The 16,042-nt window shown below is 41.7% G+C and overlaps 1 protein-coding gene across 1 annotated transcript in view; it reads left to right on the top strand.

Moving 5' to 3' along the window:
- The first annotated feature begins 9,319 nt into the window (after positions 1-9,319).
- Positions 9,320-16,042, top strand: part of DARS1 (aspartyl-tRNA synthetase 1) — a 42,179-nt gene continuing 35,456 nt past the window's right edge. The window contains exons 1-2 of the mRNA XM_049809817.1: positions 9,320-9,472; positions 10,804-10,861. Coding sequence (XP_049665774.1) covers positions 9,401-9,472; positions 10,804-10,861 — 130 coding nt within the window. The 5' untranslated portion in view covers positions 9,320-9,400. The remainder of the gene's footprint in view (positions 9,473-10,803; positions 10,862-16,042) is intronic.

Here is a 16,042-nt window from a genome sequence, read left to right as displayed (position 1 = left end):
GTACTGAGGGAGAGAGATTAAATACTGTGGCAAGAGGTAGAACATAGTGACAGAGGAACATCTACCCCTACTGCGGTTCTTTGACAGGTACCAAATGACCATGTTTGTCTGCAAGCAAGATTTAGTACACTGTGAAGACCAACACAGGCTGCCCAGTGGAGGAACGAAAGGGAAAGGAAAGTAATCAGGGAGACAGGAAATATCACGTCCTCCCACTATGCAGTGCGCATAGTGCAAACGCTTGTGCAGACCACCCTGGACAACAAAGGCACAGTATGTGTTTGAGCAACTCATCCTTCCACTTATGCACAAGTAGGAAAGGAGGGACAGGGATCATGGATGCCACATAACCTTACAGAACCTTGGTAATAGGTACTCTGACAATACATGATGGTTACTTCAAATTACAGACACAGATATACCACCTGTATTCATCAATCTTACCTCCTAGTCCCAAAATCTTTTTTGAACATCACAACCTAAGAAGAGTTAGATTTGATATCTACAAACTTATTCTCACTAAGAGGTTTAACCTATGACTTGTCAATATTATCCCATCTCCTTGATTCTTCAAATATAAAATATCACAAACCACTAGCAATTCCACATTCCCTCTAAACAATACAGCCTCCTAAGAATGAGGTTCAGAATTTTGACATTATGCAAAAAAAACATGTATTTCTCAACTCATTGACAAACATGCTTGCTCTAGCAATTGTGCCCAAACCAAGAAAAATGAGAGGATCTCCTTTAGCAGAAAGCCCAGTAGTTAAACTCTAAGAGAAAAGGGGATATACTAAAATCTTCCTCTTCTGTTCAACCTTGGATTAAGAAGCTGTTTATTTACCAGGGATTTAGGAAGACTACAAATAGAACCCAGCCTATTATTGTGCATTAAAAAGTGAGCTTTCTGTATAAGAATCCCCTCACTTGCTTCACTGTACCAGTTCGAAATATGTGATGTGTAGTTACTGAGAAATATGGAGAAATCAATCCACTACAACTACTAGAAAATGTTGTGTTTAACACTAACCGGTCCAGCTGGCTTCTTTGCTTTCTCAACAGCCTTCGTAGCTTCCTTGAGTTGTTTTCTAAGGTCTTCCTTTGGCTAGTCATGTTTACAGCACTAGGAGAGGAAGAAACAAAGCAGTTGTAAAGCTTGTTACGAAGTAGTTCATGTGCTATTAAAGGTGACCTTCCCACTTCCAGTTCTATTTGTTCTTCTTCCTCCCCGAAGTGGGTCAAATCTTTCAATTTAAAATCTGAGTACTCTTCAACAGTCAGGTCTCTCAGAAAAGCATTAACAGCTAAATCCTGAGCTGTCCTGATCTTCCGAAAAGCTAAGAGCCACAAGCTAAGAAAGCAACAAAGGATCACTCCATAGCAGTTTGAATCTACCAATATATTAGAATACAACACAACTCTAAGCAGCCTTCATACTAGATAAAGAAACTGTTAGTCACAGCAGTGCAGTAAGCATAGTGGTAGTCTCCAAATGCAGAAAATCCAAGATGCACATCTTCTCAGAATGATTCACACTATAGACAGACATGTCTTTGCAAACAGCTGTACCATACTGCTCTTTCTCAATCGTTCATCAGGCTACACTTCAGTGGCAATTGCTAACCCTTATCTATGTTGTCTGTTCATAAGACCATTTCCCATTGTGTTTCAGGTAAGGTCAGCCAGGTTAGATTAAACAAACAGCAGAGTTTTGCTAACCTGGATAACTTTGAAATGGACAGGGGTGCATTTATAGGAGTAGTTCAGTCTGAGGGTGTGGCTTTACATTGAATTTAATTTGGTGTAAATGTAGGTTACCACTGGTAAGTCACTGGTAGAAAAGACTATTGTCCCTGGCTTACTGGTAGATATTCATTAGGGAAAACTTGCAGATCCTCAGATTCTTCATCTACATGATCTTCTCTAATATTTTTTTCTGTAGCTTGATCCTTCAAGTGATAAAACCTTGCACCCAGTTCTTGAATCTAATGCTCAGCTTTGCTAACTCTTCTTCCTCCTCAAGAAAGGCAGCTGAGGTTTTGGCTTTGTGCTAAGTGTCTGTCTTAAATTGACAACCAAAAAAAAAAAGGGCACCCCAGTCTTTATTAGCTGAATAACTACAACAAAGGCAAAACCACTGCAAACCTAGATAATAGATACAGCAAATTGAAAGATGTAAATTTTAAGTATATTTCACAAGGTGTAACTTAGTTTCTTTCTTTTCATATCTTATTTTCCAGTTAGATGAGTTCAAGTCTACAGATCATAGAATCTGGAATGTAACTACAAAAATATGAAAAACTAATAGACAGAGCTTGACAGTCACATAGTTAAATCATATACAGCAGCCAAGCAAAGTTAACAGGAATGTCCTCAACAATCCAAAAAAAAAGGAGTAATCTATCAAGGTCTGAGAAACAGAATCTTCAGAAAAAAACCCCCAACCTGCTGTCAGGTAATGTATTTAGTCATTCTGAATGAACGAATGAACGCCAGTTAAAACAAAAACCTGTTCTCATGTAGATTTGCATTTTCATTTGTAAAAAGGAGATGGGCTATGCCAGGTTAATCACCCTGTTTATCTGTTTCTCTGGTACCCGCTGTGAACCATATGCTCATCATTTTATATCTTAAAGAAACAGCAAACTGTAGAGGGGAAACCCCCACAGTACAACAAAAACCTAAACTAGCAGTTCTGTACGCACTCCCCACAATTTTGAACACCATGAAGTTTATAAATGCCTACAAGTTTTGCTCAACAGACAAGAGGAGAGAGGAAGTACAGCACTGAAAAGTAGCTACAGTTTGCATAGTGTGCTGGTCATACTGGTGTCCCCAGAACAGTACTAGGCTGTAGGTATGCATATCATTTATTCACACTAGTTGCTCAGAGTTGAAAACTGGCATCATATTCTTCCTGTTCCCTCTAAAAGAAACTAGTAAACCACATTTCTAGAACTCAGGATTGCATCACATAAAAACATGACATGTTAGGTTTGCAAAGTGAGGTGTTCAAAATGAAGGCCCAGATCTTACAGGGATGTGATCAACTTGGCACTGTATGTCATCCCACTACCCGAAAATTAGAGGAACTTGAATTTCTAGGTATTTAGACTGTACTGAAAATCTCAGTTCAATTCTGTAGAAACTAAGTAACTTCAACCCCAAATGCTACATTTATCAATCTGTTCTGATCAAATTTATTATTTATACTATTTCTTACTGACATGTGGGAGCCATCCATAAAGGACCACCAATACAGACATTTAAATGATAAAAGCATGCTTTGATTTTTTCCCCAAAATGAAAATTACCATCTTTCTTTTGTCCAAAACTCAGGAAAAATGCCTATAAGCTGAGAACAAATACAAGAAAAAACCTCCCCAAATGAAATGTTAACAATTAAAAGAAACTTAGAAGAAAGAGTACAACCTTTATAACAGAACTTGCTGACTATCTTTGTCAAAATCCCCTATCAAATAAAATTTGATTTTTCTTATGATGGTGAAGGCAAAGGCTAAAGTCATACCTAATTCAAATCACACCACTCTTAGTGAGATGGAATTATCTCAGTTTACAGAAGGAGAGGTTTGAGCCTAACGGTGTTTGCCTGAAGCTCTCCGGTAGAAAAAAGCTTGCGCTATAATGACAGAGTGTGCAGAATGACCCATATTACCTTTTGGCTAAGTACTACTTTTAGAAAGCTTTAGTAGTTTATCATCACTATATGGTAATGATGACTTTTCTCAGACACAAAGAATTATGGTTTTTATCAATGGTTCATGCCAAATCCAAGTCCTTAAAAGAAATCAGCCCAAAGCAGGTGCACAGAGCTGTCAGACCTTGAAATTTGTTTTGAAACCAACCACCTGTTAGTGTAATTGTGTAGCTGTTTTTCCTGGCTTATGGGATTTTAGTTCAGCTGTTGTTCTCATGCTAACGCTTATTTCCTCTAGGAATCAGTCTGTCCATTTACACTAACCTACAAATTTCTATGTGACTATCTTCAGTGTAATTCAATGTATACATGCAGAACGTCTGGTGTAGCACCCTGAATCAGTAGCACACTTTGTTTACAAAATAGCTCATGATTGCTGTAGGAAAATGTCTGAAAAATAGTATTTAGCATCCTCTGTGTCATGTTTAATCATTGAGATGACTCGTCTCGGTTTCTTGCTTGTTTCAGACAGCAACAAAGAACATTTACTCTTAATGGATGATCTCAAAGATCAGATTTACTGTTGGTGCCTGACTCACATCTACTGATAACAAAGCACTGTGCCTGCCACTGAAATAAACTCTGAGTCAGGATTCCCACTAAAACCTTCTGTTTCTAAAGGTTTATAACTTCACCAGAAGCTGATTCTGGGTTAAAGGTTAGCAAAGATACTCTCAGTTCACAGGAACATTTACTCAAAAAAATCTGAAAGAAAAAAATCTGTATAAAAAATATCATCAGAAGGACAATGGCTTAAGATGCTTTTTCTAAATGAGAAATGGCATGTAAGAAACAACAATGCACTCGCGCTTAAGGGGCCAGTCAGAACTGCAGTCCCTTTATTCTCCAGATTGCTGTTTTCAGCACCCTTTGGACATAAGCCACCCCAGAAAAAGAACTGGACACTTGGGTGAGAACAATAGTTGAGCTGTTCATTAAATGTCTCCTGCAAGTCAGTCCCAATCACCCCGCAGCTCCACACTGCCCTCCAGGGAGGGCTATCAACAGAGTTATGATGTTTCCCTCAGTTTACCCCTGACAGGAGATAATTCCTTGGGAATGAACACATAAAGCGAGTAAGAAAAATGGAGCTGACATAAACATGAAAATATTAATAAAATATTTCATGACATAAAAACAGTAAAAGATAAATTATAAAGATTAAATATTCCATGTGCTTTTATTCGTGCACAGATAACTGCTATCCAAATGCCTTTTTCAAGCATCATATAAAGGAAACAATAAACAATTTATGGGTAATAGTTCATAAATATATGCAGTACTGTATGTCCAATGGGCATAGGTATTTCATTGTGTGAGACATGATTACTAGGTTTATACATGATATGAAATGTGAGTTGTTTGCAGCTATTTAAAATCATTTTGGGACACAATAAACTGTTGACAAGATATATCCTATTTAAATGTATTGCCCATCCCTGACTGTAGAGTCTGTTGTCTTGTGTTTATCAGAAGGAACACTTTTAAAATGCATTGAGAAACTCAATTGTTATCATTGTCTTAACTTAAAAAGACTACACCTTTGTATAGAGTTCTGTTAAAAGAAATCCTGCTGCTTATCATAAGCACGTACTTCCCCAAGGTTCCTGTTTTTTTAGAAGTTTTATTAATTGCAAATGTTGTTTACTAGAGGAAAACCGTGATTGAAGCTCTAAAACAAAGAGAATAGCTGTAACTTTAATCCTTTCAATAAGCCTTTGTTTCCCATTGACTAAAAACTTCCTAAAGGAAGTAGAGCTGCGAAAATCCAGGAAGGAATTAGATTTGCCAAATTCTGTTCCTACTTGGATTTAGATGCAAAGGCTTTGTTACTCATTGTACAAATGTTTGAATAAAAAAAGAATGATCAATTACAAAAATGCATTTTTGCCAAGGTTGAAATTTATTAATAGAAGAGCTTTCCCTATCACAGTATGCACACTATGAACTTACATAACTTAAAAAATAAATAATATATTCATGTTTTAGCTGCTGCCACATTTTTTTCAGTGGCGGTTTTTTTTTCTCTTTTTGTTACCTAAGGGGAACTTAGATATTGGCCTGACAATCATACAGGAACCTAGATAAGTAAATAAATATTGAAAGGAAAAATCAAATGCAAACTCTTACTTAAATTAAGCATGTTTTGCAGCATCCAAAATAAGAGAAATCGTCAAAAGCCCTTTTCATGACAAGTAATTGCACACTGGAAAGGGTACTATTGTGGCAATAAAGCTGAATTCCCTGAAGACCTTTCAGAGACACTACCAATTTGTTTTGTATTTTTTTCCACATGTTCCTTTTAACTCTGTACCACTTCATGCTCTCCAGGTTTTAACTAGCCAAACATGCAGAGACTAGTTAAATATATTCTCGCTTATCCATAGGACAGAGGTCCTTTTAAATTCTGATCCTAATATAACTTAAAGGCAATTGCTATTTCCTTCCCACCAACACGGTGTACATTTTAACTGTTCATTTCTTGATCAATAGTACACTGGAAGATTAAAGAATACTCGACCCACCATTTTTTAAAGTGCTGCATAAGGATAGATTATGGAAGGTGCTAACAACTTTCAACTTCTTATGGTTTCAGTGGGAGTGCTGTTTAGCATATTGCGGCACACAGTTCTTAAGTAAAATCAGCACCGTATTTTAACAAAAGTATGTCAAAGGTTTGGCCAAGCTTAGCTGGACCACTGAGTTGGAAAGGCTACACTGTGAGTTCCAGTAGCCAACAGCAGGCAATGAAATGCTGCAGATAACATCATATCCAGCCTGTGTACTGCTAGCTCAAACCATCCAGAAGAGAGGCTGACTGGGCGTGATCTTCAGCCTAAGCAGAACCAAATGGCTCTGGATTCCTAATGAGACATATTTATGACTCTGCTACGGAAACGCCCATATAACATTTGTAACACGAATACACATATGACCAAAGTTTGGAATAGCTTCCATTTAGGATATTACAGGTGCTAATGCCTAAGTTTCAAGGATATATTGGATATCATTATTCACAGTGACTTAAAACTTCCTTGAAGATTTTCCTGCATGTTAATAGAGATACATGGAATGTATCCCCAAAATGACTAAAAAGTGTTTTGATTAGATCAAATTATAACAGGAAAAAGAGAAGAGAAGAGAAGAGAAGAGAAGAGAAGAGAAGAGAAGAGAAGAGAGAAGAAAAAAACCCACAGATTTCTGTGTTCCACTTTTGATCACAACAGTTGACAACCCCCTCCTTCCCTTTAAGATGGAAAAGCCAGTTTTAATTTAAACTACAAACTGTTGACCAGGCCTCAGCTTGGCTTTGCAATTCACTATATGCCTGAGGGATAAATTATTTAGCATTAGCACATGGTATGTCATGTCTTGTTACTTAAGTGGAATATGGCTTCCATCCAGCTGTACCCCCGGGGCCCCCCGATTGGCTGCGGGTGATGTCATTTCCATTTGGTAATCTTCGGCAAAGGCCCAGGGGACTGTTGCTGGCCGCCTGGCAGGTCCCCCAGCCCCTCCGCCTCCCACCCAGGCCCAGCACCAGCTTTGCGCCTACTTATCACTCTAAGGTTCACTGCAGGTACTGCCCCAATTACATGATTCTCAATAACAGTGCAATGAAACAGAAGGTGCAGCAGATGAGCTACATCATCTGCACGTAGTTTTTGGTTTCTTAACGGAAGATTTGTAACAAATTTAGTGAGATGGGTATGGAAAAATAATCTTTTGCTGCGGGCCCAAATTAAATGGAGAATTTTGAGGGGTTTACTTAACCAAATATGAAATAATTTTTGTCAGTATTTCTTCCTAAAATTAATTAATTTTTCTATTTTCAGTGCATTGCGGGATTTTGTTCAAAAAACCTGTTTCTGCACTGCAAGACAAAGGGATTCTGGACAAATGACCTGAGAGCATGAACTCTGGAAAATGCTGCTTCTCAAAGTTTGGCAATGCAATAATCAGCTACAGTGCCCTTTAAATGACCATATTTTGTTTTCATTTAACACCTACATTATATTAAAAGGGTTTTTCCTTCAGGACCACCTTCAGGTTATGTGCCCCAGAGGAAATAATACTCATTAGGCTATTCACTATCGGAAGGCTCCCAGCATAAAAATAAGGGTTGGGTTGTTTTGATTGAATTTTGCAGCAAAGTCAGGGAAATGCCGAGAATTACAGAGCACTGTCGTACAGATGGTACTGTCTACTCCGTGGTGAGGCACAAAATTTGCATCTGTCTGCTAGTTAAGGTTCAGAAGTGGTTCTGCTCAGCCTTGTGTTGTAAGTGACAGGTAACAGAAAAGACACAACTGACATGCGGTAAGAAATTCACGTGATTTGTTACTGTTACATTAGCATTTAAGTACACTACACGAAACCCCACTATCAGAACTTTGTTTCTTTGTGGTGAGGAGGTATGAAAACTGACTGTGATTCTCATTCTCTGTTACTGGATCTTAATTCTCTGCAAGAGTGTTTTGCATGAGAAGAAAGGATTTTGTGTAAGCTATGCAGTCTTATGTTGAAGTGCATAATTCTCTAAGAGAGGCAGAAGGGGAACTTTGCAAGGGGATTCCCACGAGAAGAGATGCTGAACCAATGCAGTACAAAGTGCTGTAAAATAAACAACTGTGGGACAGGAAATGAAGAACTCTAATTGACACCGCAAGAGGGATTAGTTAGTCAAATGTGAAAATTCAAACTTCAGTTTAAATCAGAGCAGCTAACTCCTCATCCTGCACAAAATAAACAACTCTATGGCCATCAGATTCAACAGCTGCTCGCAATTTTGATTTCTGTCATTTGAAAGCTGGCACCTGCAGCAAGCCCCAGCCTCGATACTGTAGCATTGATTTAAGGACCCAGCTGGAGGGAAACACCTGGATTCACACTAATGTTCATTCTCCCTGAACTACCAGACCGACTTTGGGTTTTAGCTAACTAATAATAAACCGTGGGATTAGCAGGGGGACTGGAGACTAAACTGCTACCGAGGCAAGCCAAGTCTGCCGGCGAGACAGAACAAGAGTGCGCTTTGGTTCGGTTAACCAAGCTGAGCCGAGCACGTTAGCTGTTACCTCAGGCCGTAACGTGCCGGACCGCAGAGCAGGGTCAGCGAGGCCCAAACCCACCCGCTGCCCGGCCTCAGAGCCGCGGCCCAGACCAGCACACCTCCGCTACGGCACGGCAGCTTCCGCCTCGGCATCAGAGCGGGGCTGGAGGGGCCGAGCCCTCGCCAGGACGGCGGCACTTTTCATGAAAAACGACCGTTTCGGCTGCTGCTCGCCTTCTGAGGAGAGGAAGGGGCGGCAAATAGCCGCCTCCCTCTGCCGCAGGGCGGGAAGCCGCGGCTCCCTCAGACCTTGAGGCGGCTGCGGCGGGAGGCGCGCGCTGACAGGAGCCCGAGCTCGCCCCCGCCCCGCCCCGCCCCGCCCCGCCCCTGGCGCGCGAGCCGCCCGCCGCCGCCGCCGCCGCCGCCGCCGCCGCCGGGCGCAGCTGCCGAAGCTGGCGGCGCAGCTCTCGCGATAGGCGGGCCGGCCGGCCGGCCGGCGCGAGGAGAGCGTGCGGTGCTCTCGCGAGAGGAGGGCGCGCGGAAGCGGCGTGGCGCGTGGGGCCGAGCCGGGCCGAGCCGAGCCGAGCCTGGGCCGGGCGTTGAGGGGCCGCCCCGGCCGCAGCAGGATGCCGAGCGCCGCCGGCCGCGGCCAGGGCCAGGAGCGCCGCCCGGAGAACGAAGAGTCGTCGTCGGCCGATGTGGGTCTCCGCAGGGAGGGGCCGGGCGCGGCGTCGAGGCCGCCCGACTCGAGAGGGGGAAGGGGAAGGGGAAAAGGGGCAGGGTCCGGCCTAGCGCGGGGTTGGAGCCGCCCGAGGGGCCGGCGCTGAGGGGGCAGGCGGCGGCGGCGTCCCCCTGCGGGGGGTGGGGAGGCCGGGCCCGAGGAGGAGGAGGAGGTGGGGGGGGGTCTGGCCGGGCCCGAGGGCAGAGCTGCCTTTTGCTTTTGCCCTGCCCGACCACCTCCCCCTTTGCCGGGCCCGGTCGGTTCGAGATTCAGCTGAAAAGCTGTGCCCCTGTCCGGTCAGACAGCGTCTCCTGAGCCCCGCTGGATACCCGATCTCCGCCTGTGCGGGTGGAGGAGGCCCTGCTTGAGCGGTGAGAAACGGCACAGCCCTGCCCTGTCCCTGTGCCCTTTCCCCGTTGCATCCCCGACAGAAACGCTGCTCCACCGCAGGCCACTTCTGCAGGGGCACCGGTGGCTCCTGCTGGCCTGGCGGGTGTTTCTGTCTGGTACTTGAAGATCACGGATCGGTGCTGAAAAATCTGTGGGCCAGTATTTCTTCAAGAAGGGGGAAAAAAAAAAAAAAAAGAAGTACTAATAATGAGCATCACTTCATTTTGTTATAAAATCAATTTTGTTTGCTGTTGAAAGGCCGAAAATGCATCAGCAGAAAGGAATTCGGAGTACAGGTGGCTTCCGTAGAATTATGCGTGGGCCACGATTCATCAAAAGCAGAGAAACAAAGACACCCCCCCCCCCCCCCCCAATTAAAGCATTTAGAATGAACTTAGGTTCATATATTGACTAGCATAAAATAAATAAATCAAGGCTTTTTTTATTTGAGAATGAGTGGGCTTAGTTGGGAAACTAGAATTGTGATCTTTTTCATGAAAAGGCCGCAACCCGTTGTGTCCTACCTAACAGATTTTGTTAGCAGTCGGTCAAGCTTGCTTTGGCTGTCATAATGACATGCGATCTGCTGGATTTCTTAGTATGCCTGAATATGGGAAGGAAATACTTAGCAATGGATCTGGTTCTGTAGTACTCAAATATTTTTTCAGGAGTAGGCTCTTTATAGAGGTATTCACACTAACGTGCAGCAAATAACGATCCTAATGTGTGTTTGCTGTTTTTGGATTTTTTTTTCTTAGAGGGCACAATTATCTTCTTTCACTTGTGTATCTCTGAGAGTCTAAAACACAATTTCTTGACTTTATAGCTAATTGTTTTGTATCAACTCAGGTAACTAATGGTTTTGTTAATCTTTTTTGTGTATGCTGCTTTGATATATGTTTCTCACCTCCATTTTAGGATTATGCTAAGGAAAGATATGGAGTGTCATCAATGATACAATCACAAGAGAAACCAGGTCAGTTAAAAAATGAAAAAGGTTCTTTAAAAAGGTGGGGGGGGAGGGCAAAAAAAAAGAAAGAAAAAAGAAGTTATATACTTGATATCTTCAGTACTTGTTTGAGAAATCTTTTACAAAACTTTTTCATTCAAATCCTGCTGCCATTCTTTCCCTTTATTTGAATACATTTGGCACTTGTGAGGCTGTATTTGGAGCGCTGTGTCCAGTTTTGGGCTCTCCAGTGCAAGGATGACATTAACATTTTGGAGCCAGTCCAGTGGAGAGCTATCAGATTGCTCGGGGGACTGGAGCACATGATCTCTGAGGAGAGGCTGAGGGAGCTGGGCTTGTTCAGCCTGGAGAAGAGGAAGATGGGTGGTAATCTTATTGCTGTTTAAAGCTACATAATGGGAGGGTATAGAGAAGATAAAGCCACTGTTGAAGGTGTGTGGTAATTGGACAGGAGGTCATGGGCACAAGTCGCAACGCAGGAAATTCTGATTAGATAGAAGGAAAGAAAATAATGAGTGTGGATATTGGAGCTAGGTCCAGAGAGGTTATGGAATCTCAGTCTTTGCCCTTGCCTGGACCACGCCCTACACAGCTTGTCAGTTTTAGTTTCTGTCCATCACCAGGCTTGACTTTTTTTGGATTAATTTATTTATAATGTACTGAGTCCTGAGATGTCAGTTTTTTTTCTTTGTTTGGAGTAAGTTCTGCTATGGCTTGCTGCAGCATTGCTCTCATCTCTGAGTAGGATATCTGTCTGCTTATGCAGCCTTCATTACTCCTGCATGTGAGCACCAAATCCATTAAGATTATATATTAATATATATGGATTTTATCATTATTCACACCCCTGTGAATTCAGGAAATCCTCATTTTCTACTGATGGGGAGTTGAGATTCAGAAAGACTTGTCAGCTGGAGAACGATCTCCCAGGCCAGCATCCCAAGAAATACTAATCTTCATATTATTCAGTGAATGAAACGGGAACGAGGGAAGGTAATAGTCTGGCTTCTTGTAACTTCTTCATAGTGAAATGTAAAAAAGGAACATCATCTGTGATTGCGTGATTTTTTTCTCCTCTGAATGCTTGCTTTGGTTGAACTCCCTTAGGAAGGGGAATGTAGGGAAGAGGAGGAGCCACAAAAGCAATCATAGGTTGAAACCAAGTGAAGGGGAACATTATGTCAAGAATGTTACGGGACAAGAAAATCTCTAGAGACTGTATTAAGTCGTTATTGAATAAAATACACACTAGCTGTCAAAGAAAGGGAACTGAAGTTGAAATCACATTGTAAGCCCGCCCAACTGCTGGCTACTGTGGTCTCTCTCTTCCTGATGCTGGGTTTTCTACTGATCCATTTCAATATGCTGGTAATAACAACTTGTTTAGCCAGCTTAGCAAAGTGAAAGAAGTTGGCTAGGGGTCTGATGACTGCTGGAAGGGCCAGGAGCAGAGCCATACATAGTTAGGTGTAACCACATAACAATCCATAAATTGGTGTGCAGTCACAACCTAAAAGGTACGATATTAAGAAAAAGGTAACTTCTCCAAGTTAGCATCTGACTGGTTAACCTGCACTGCTGACTGTAGACTGAAAGATTGCCCTGTTGGATCTCCTCTCCCTGCAGTCTTCTGTGATGGCATTTGGCTCACAAGAGTTTCTGCAAGCTGTGTTTCCTCTGCCAGTTTCACACCCCATAGCAAACAACCGTGTGGGAGACCCAAACTGGCAGATTGAGATGGTGGATCAAATCCTGTTCTCATGGAGAAAGTCTACCCTGCCGACTGTCTCATACTCAAAAAGAAACACTCAGAAATACTATGAAAAAAAAATGTTGAGAAGGAAAAAAAAATGTTGAGAAGGAAAAAAAATGTTGAGAAGGAAAATGGCAAAAGCTGCAGGAAATTATATGAACAAGGCTGAGTGCTGTGTTTAGATCTGTTGTCCCCTTGACCCTTGATCCTTGTTTAAAAAAAAAAAGTCTCAGCCAGTGTATGGGCAGGATTGAGTAGGTTTTCCATTGGGCTTAAAATACAACCTACAACACTCCTGCTGTTCTGTTTTTCAGAAGGTTTTTAGGACACCAAAATTTGGTAACAATACAAGCCAAAATGCCTATAATAAAGTTCAAGATCATCCTAGTCCCTTCCTTGAGACTAATGCCCTCCTATTTCAAGATTCAGTAGCTCCTGCCAGGGAGAGCTCTTATCAAAGGACTCATGGGGGAGTGAAGTCATCACTCAGCATCAGTACTGTATACATGCTTTTCCCCAAAGTATTCTGCTTTCATTGAGTGTCTTGGAGGAACTACTGCTTGGGGCAGGGGGTGTCGGGGAAGCAGAAATGCAAGTGTTCCCATCTGTCTACTGTATTAATTTTTTTCTGGAGTCTGTGTGGGTACGTGCCATTTCTAAGTCAGAATAACGAATTGTGGTACAACATGCAGATCCACATACTATCTGGTAACTGGAGCCAACAGACAATACAGACAGCACAGACATGGGTAGGAGCTCAGCTGGATTTCTGCAGCATTGTTGTTTTTAGGCTAGCTGTAGTAGCTGCACTGTCCTGAGGACACTGGCTGGACGTGGGAAGTTAAAAAGCTTAGAATGATCAGAGCAAATTATTCTCCCAAGGGATAGTCTTATTGTCCTTTTGCTGTACTCATAGATTCTTGTTCTTCTGCAGGCAAATTAAAACTCTTTTCACATGTTCATAAAGTTGTTGCATAGATGCTCCACCTTGCTCTACTGATCTCACACACACCTCTGCCTTCATTCTTGGCCCGCTTTGGTCTTCTAATGTTGGCTGCCCTGGCTATCTGATGTTCTCACTTCCTGTTACATCATGTCTTTTAAGTCCTTCCTGCAAGCCTGAGGCTACGATTGCTAGTAAAACTTTGTTTGCCTTTCCCATTTTCTCCCTTCAGCCCCATTACTTTCATCTCCCCTCCCTGGAAGCTGCTTTCATCTTATACTGCTTTTGGCTTTCAGGTTTTTTTATTAAACTTCTCTTTTTCAAATTTATCTAACATTGTAAAGATGCTGGTACTTCACAGAGACAGCAGAAATATTGATCATACTGTTCAAAACTCCATGATGCAAGATAAATGAACTAAGTAAACAGGCTGATGTGACAGGCAGGGAATGGGGGTCTCGGGGTGGAAAAGTGATTTGGTCTTGTATAACCCACACAGCTCTTTGGGTTTTTATCGTCTCCTCCCGTGTTTAGAAGAGGTTAGAGTTCTGAGAGAAAGATAAGGATATTTAGTATGTTGAAAAGAAGAGATTGTGCTATACACAAAAGAAATGAAAAAATACAGTTTCCCCTTAAACATGATTCAAAATGGCATTGAAGGTGAGGTAGCATGAGTATTGAATTGGGGCTGGAAGTGTAATTTCAGACATACGAAGTGTTTTGTTTGAACTTTGTTTAAAATTTTTGATCCCTTGTCTTCACTGCAACTGTAGCATGGTTTAAAACCTTTTATTTTTGCATTACTTAATTGTCTGTAAGCGTTTATGTGGCAAGAAGACAGAAAAATGTAAGTATAGCTTCCATTTGTGAAAGAACAAGTAGGTGGTAGTCTGAAGAGGATGGTGGGAGGCCCTTAAAGGTGAGAGCAAGAAGCTTGATTTTTATCACGGAAGAGATAAAAAGAACTGAAAGGGATTCCAGGTGAAATGATACGTGAGAGTACAAAGGGAAGATTTGAGCTACAATATGTTGGTTGGATGAGAGAAAATGAGTGGCAAGTGATTGCTTACACTAACAAATGCAGACATTATCATGAACTACTGGCATTTTAGAAATGAGAGATGGACAAGACTAGATTGGGGAAGTGTTGAAGGAGGGAAACAGTGACATAACAGTTGTTACATCTAGCTCTTTTCAGGGGAGCACATTGACAGGACTAGAGGCAGTGGGCACAAACAGAAACACAGAAGGTTCCCTCTGAACATGGGGAAACATTTTTTCACTGTGAGGGTGACAGAGCACTGGCACAGGTTGCCCAGGGAGATTGTGGAGTCTCCCTCCATGGAGATATTAAAAAAAGTCAGAATGCGATCTTGGACAACTGGCTCTAGATGGCCCTGCTTCAGCAGGGTGTTGGACCAGATGACCTCCAGAAGTCCATTCCAACCTCAGTCATGCTGTGATTCTGTGATCTGCTGTTGGAAAAAATGACTTTATCGTGTCTCTTTTTGGATATTGTTTTATTATCCTTTTTATGAAAGGTGAAATAGTTTTTAATAATTCATACCATGTACAAATTTTTGTGTTAAAGTTGTCTTGTTTCGTGTTGATGAAACATGAACCGTTATGTATCCAAAAGACTTTTTAAAATATTTATCTAATGCAGATGGTTCCTGAAACACTAAGGATCCATAAAAAGGCTAACACCTCATTCTCTCTTTATGCTTGTGCCTGGAAAATGTTTTAAGTTTCTAACAATACAGTTTTAAGTTGACTGAAGTAATTTTAACTGTCTGAATATCAAACTCATAGAAATACTAAAGCTTATGGCTTGTGCTGGTTGCATGTTTCCTGTAGTACTATACTGATAAAGTTTGATCATCAGAAGTTGCTGGCAAGTGATAACATCTTTATTCCCCTTTCTCCCTTCCCCAGTGCATGCGTGTACATACATACATTATTAATATATTTGAGTCAATTTCCTATCGCATTTCTCTGTGCACTTTCATTCTGTTCTGCTTTTGATGTGTGTCTGTGAAGAAAAAAACTACGTTGCCATGAGAATAAGCTAATAAACATTTTCAACCCCCTAAAATTCCCAGTGCAGAATAATAGGCTTGCAGGGCAAGCTGTGACTGGTATTGAGACAGACGGAAGGAGTCCAGAACAGCAGATGGTAACCTGGGGTAGGCAAACTTTGGAAAAGTTCTGGCACGAAAAGTCTAGAGTGGAAGTGTCTTAGTAAATTTAATGTTATCTTGAAACAAGGGAGAAGCCTGTGATGAAAGGCAGAGAGAGTGAATTTGCTTGTGTTACGTAACATAGAATCATAGACTATCTCGAGTTAGAAGAGACCCATGAGGATGAATATCTCCCTTGAAGATTTTTTTGTCTAATAAGCAGTGTTTTTAACCACATACTAACTGTAAATGAGTAAGTGTAGCTGTTAGAACTGTTGAGGTTCTATGCAATGCTATGTATATCCTCGTAA

Source organism: Accipiter gentilis, chromosome 1 (assembly GCF_929443795.1).
Source record: "Accipiter gentilis chromosome 1, bAccGen1.1, whole genome shotgun sequence".
NCBI lineage: Eukaryota > Metazoa > Chordata > Aves > Accipitriformes > Accipitridae > Astur > Astur gentilis.
Note: the sequence above shows the minus strand (reverse complement) of the source record. Positions and strands in the feature narration are given on the sequence as shown.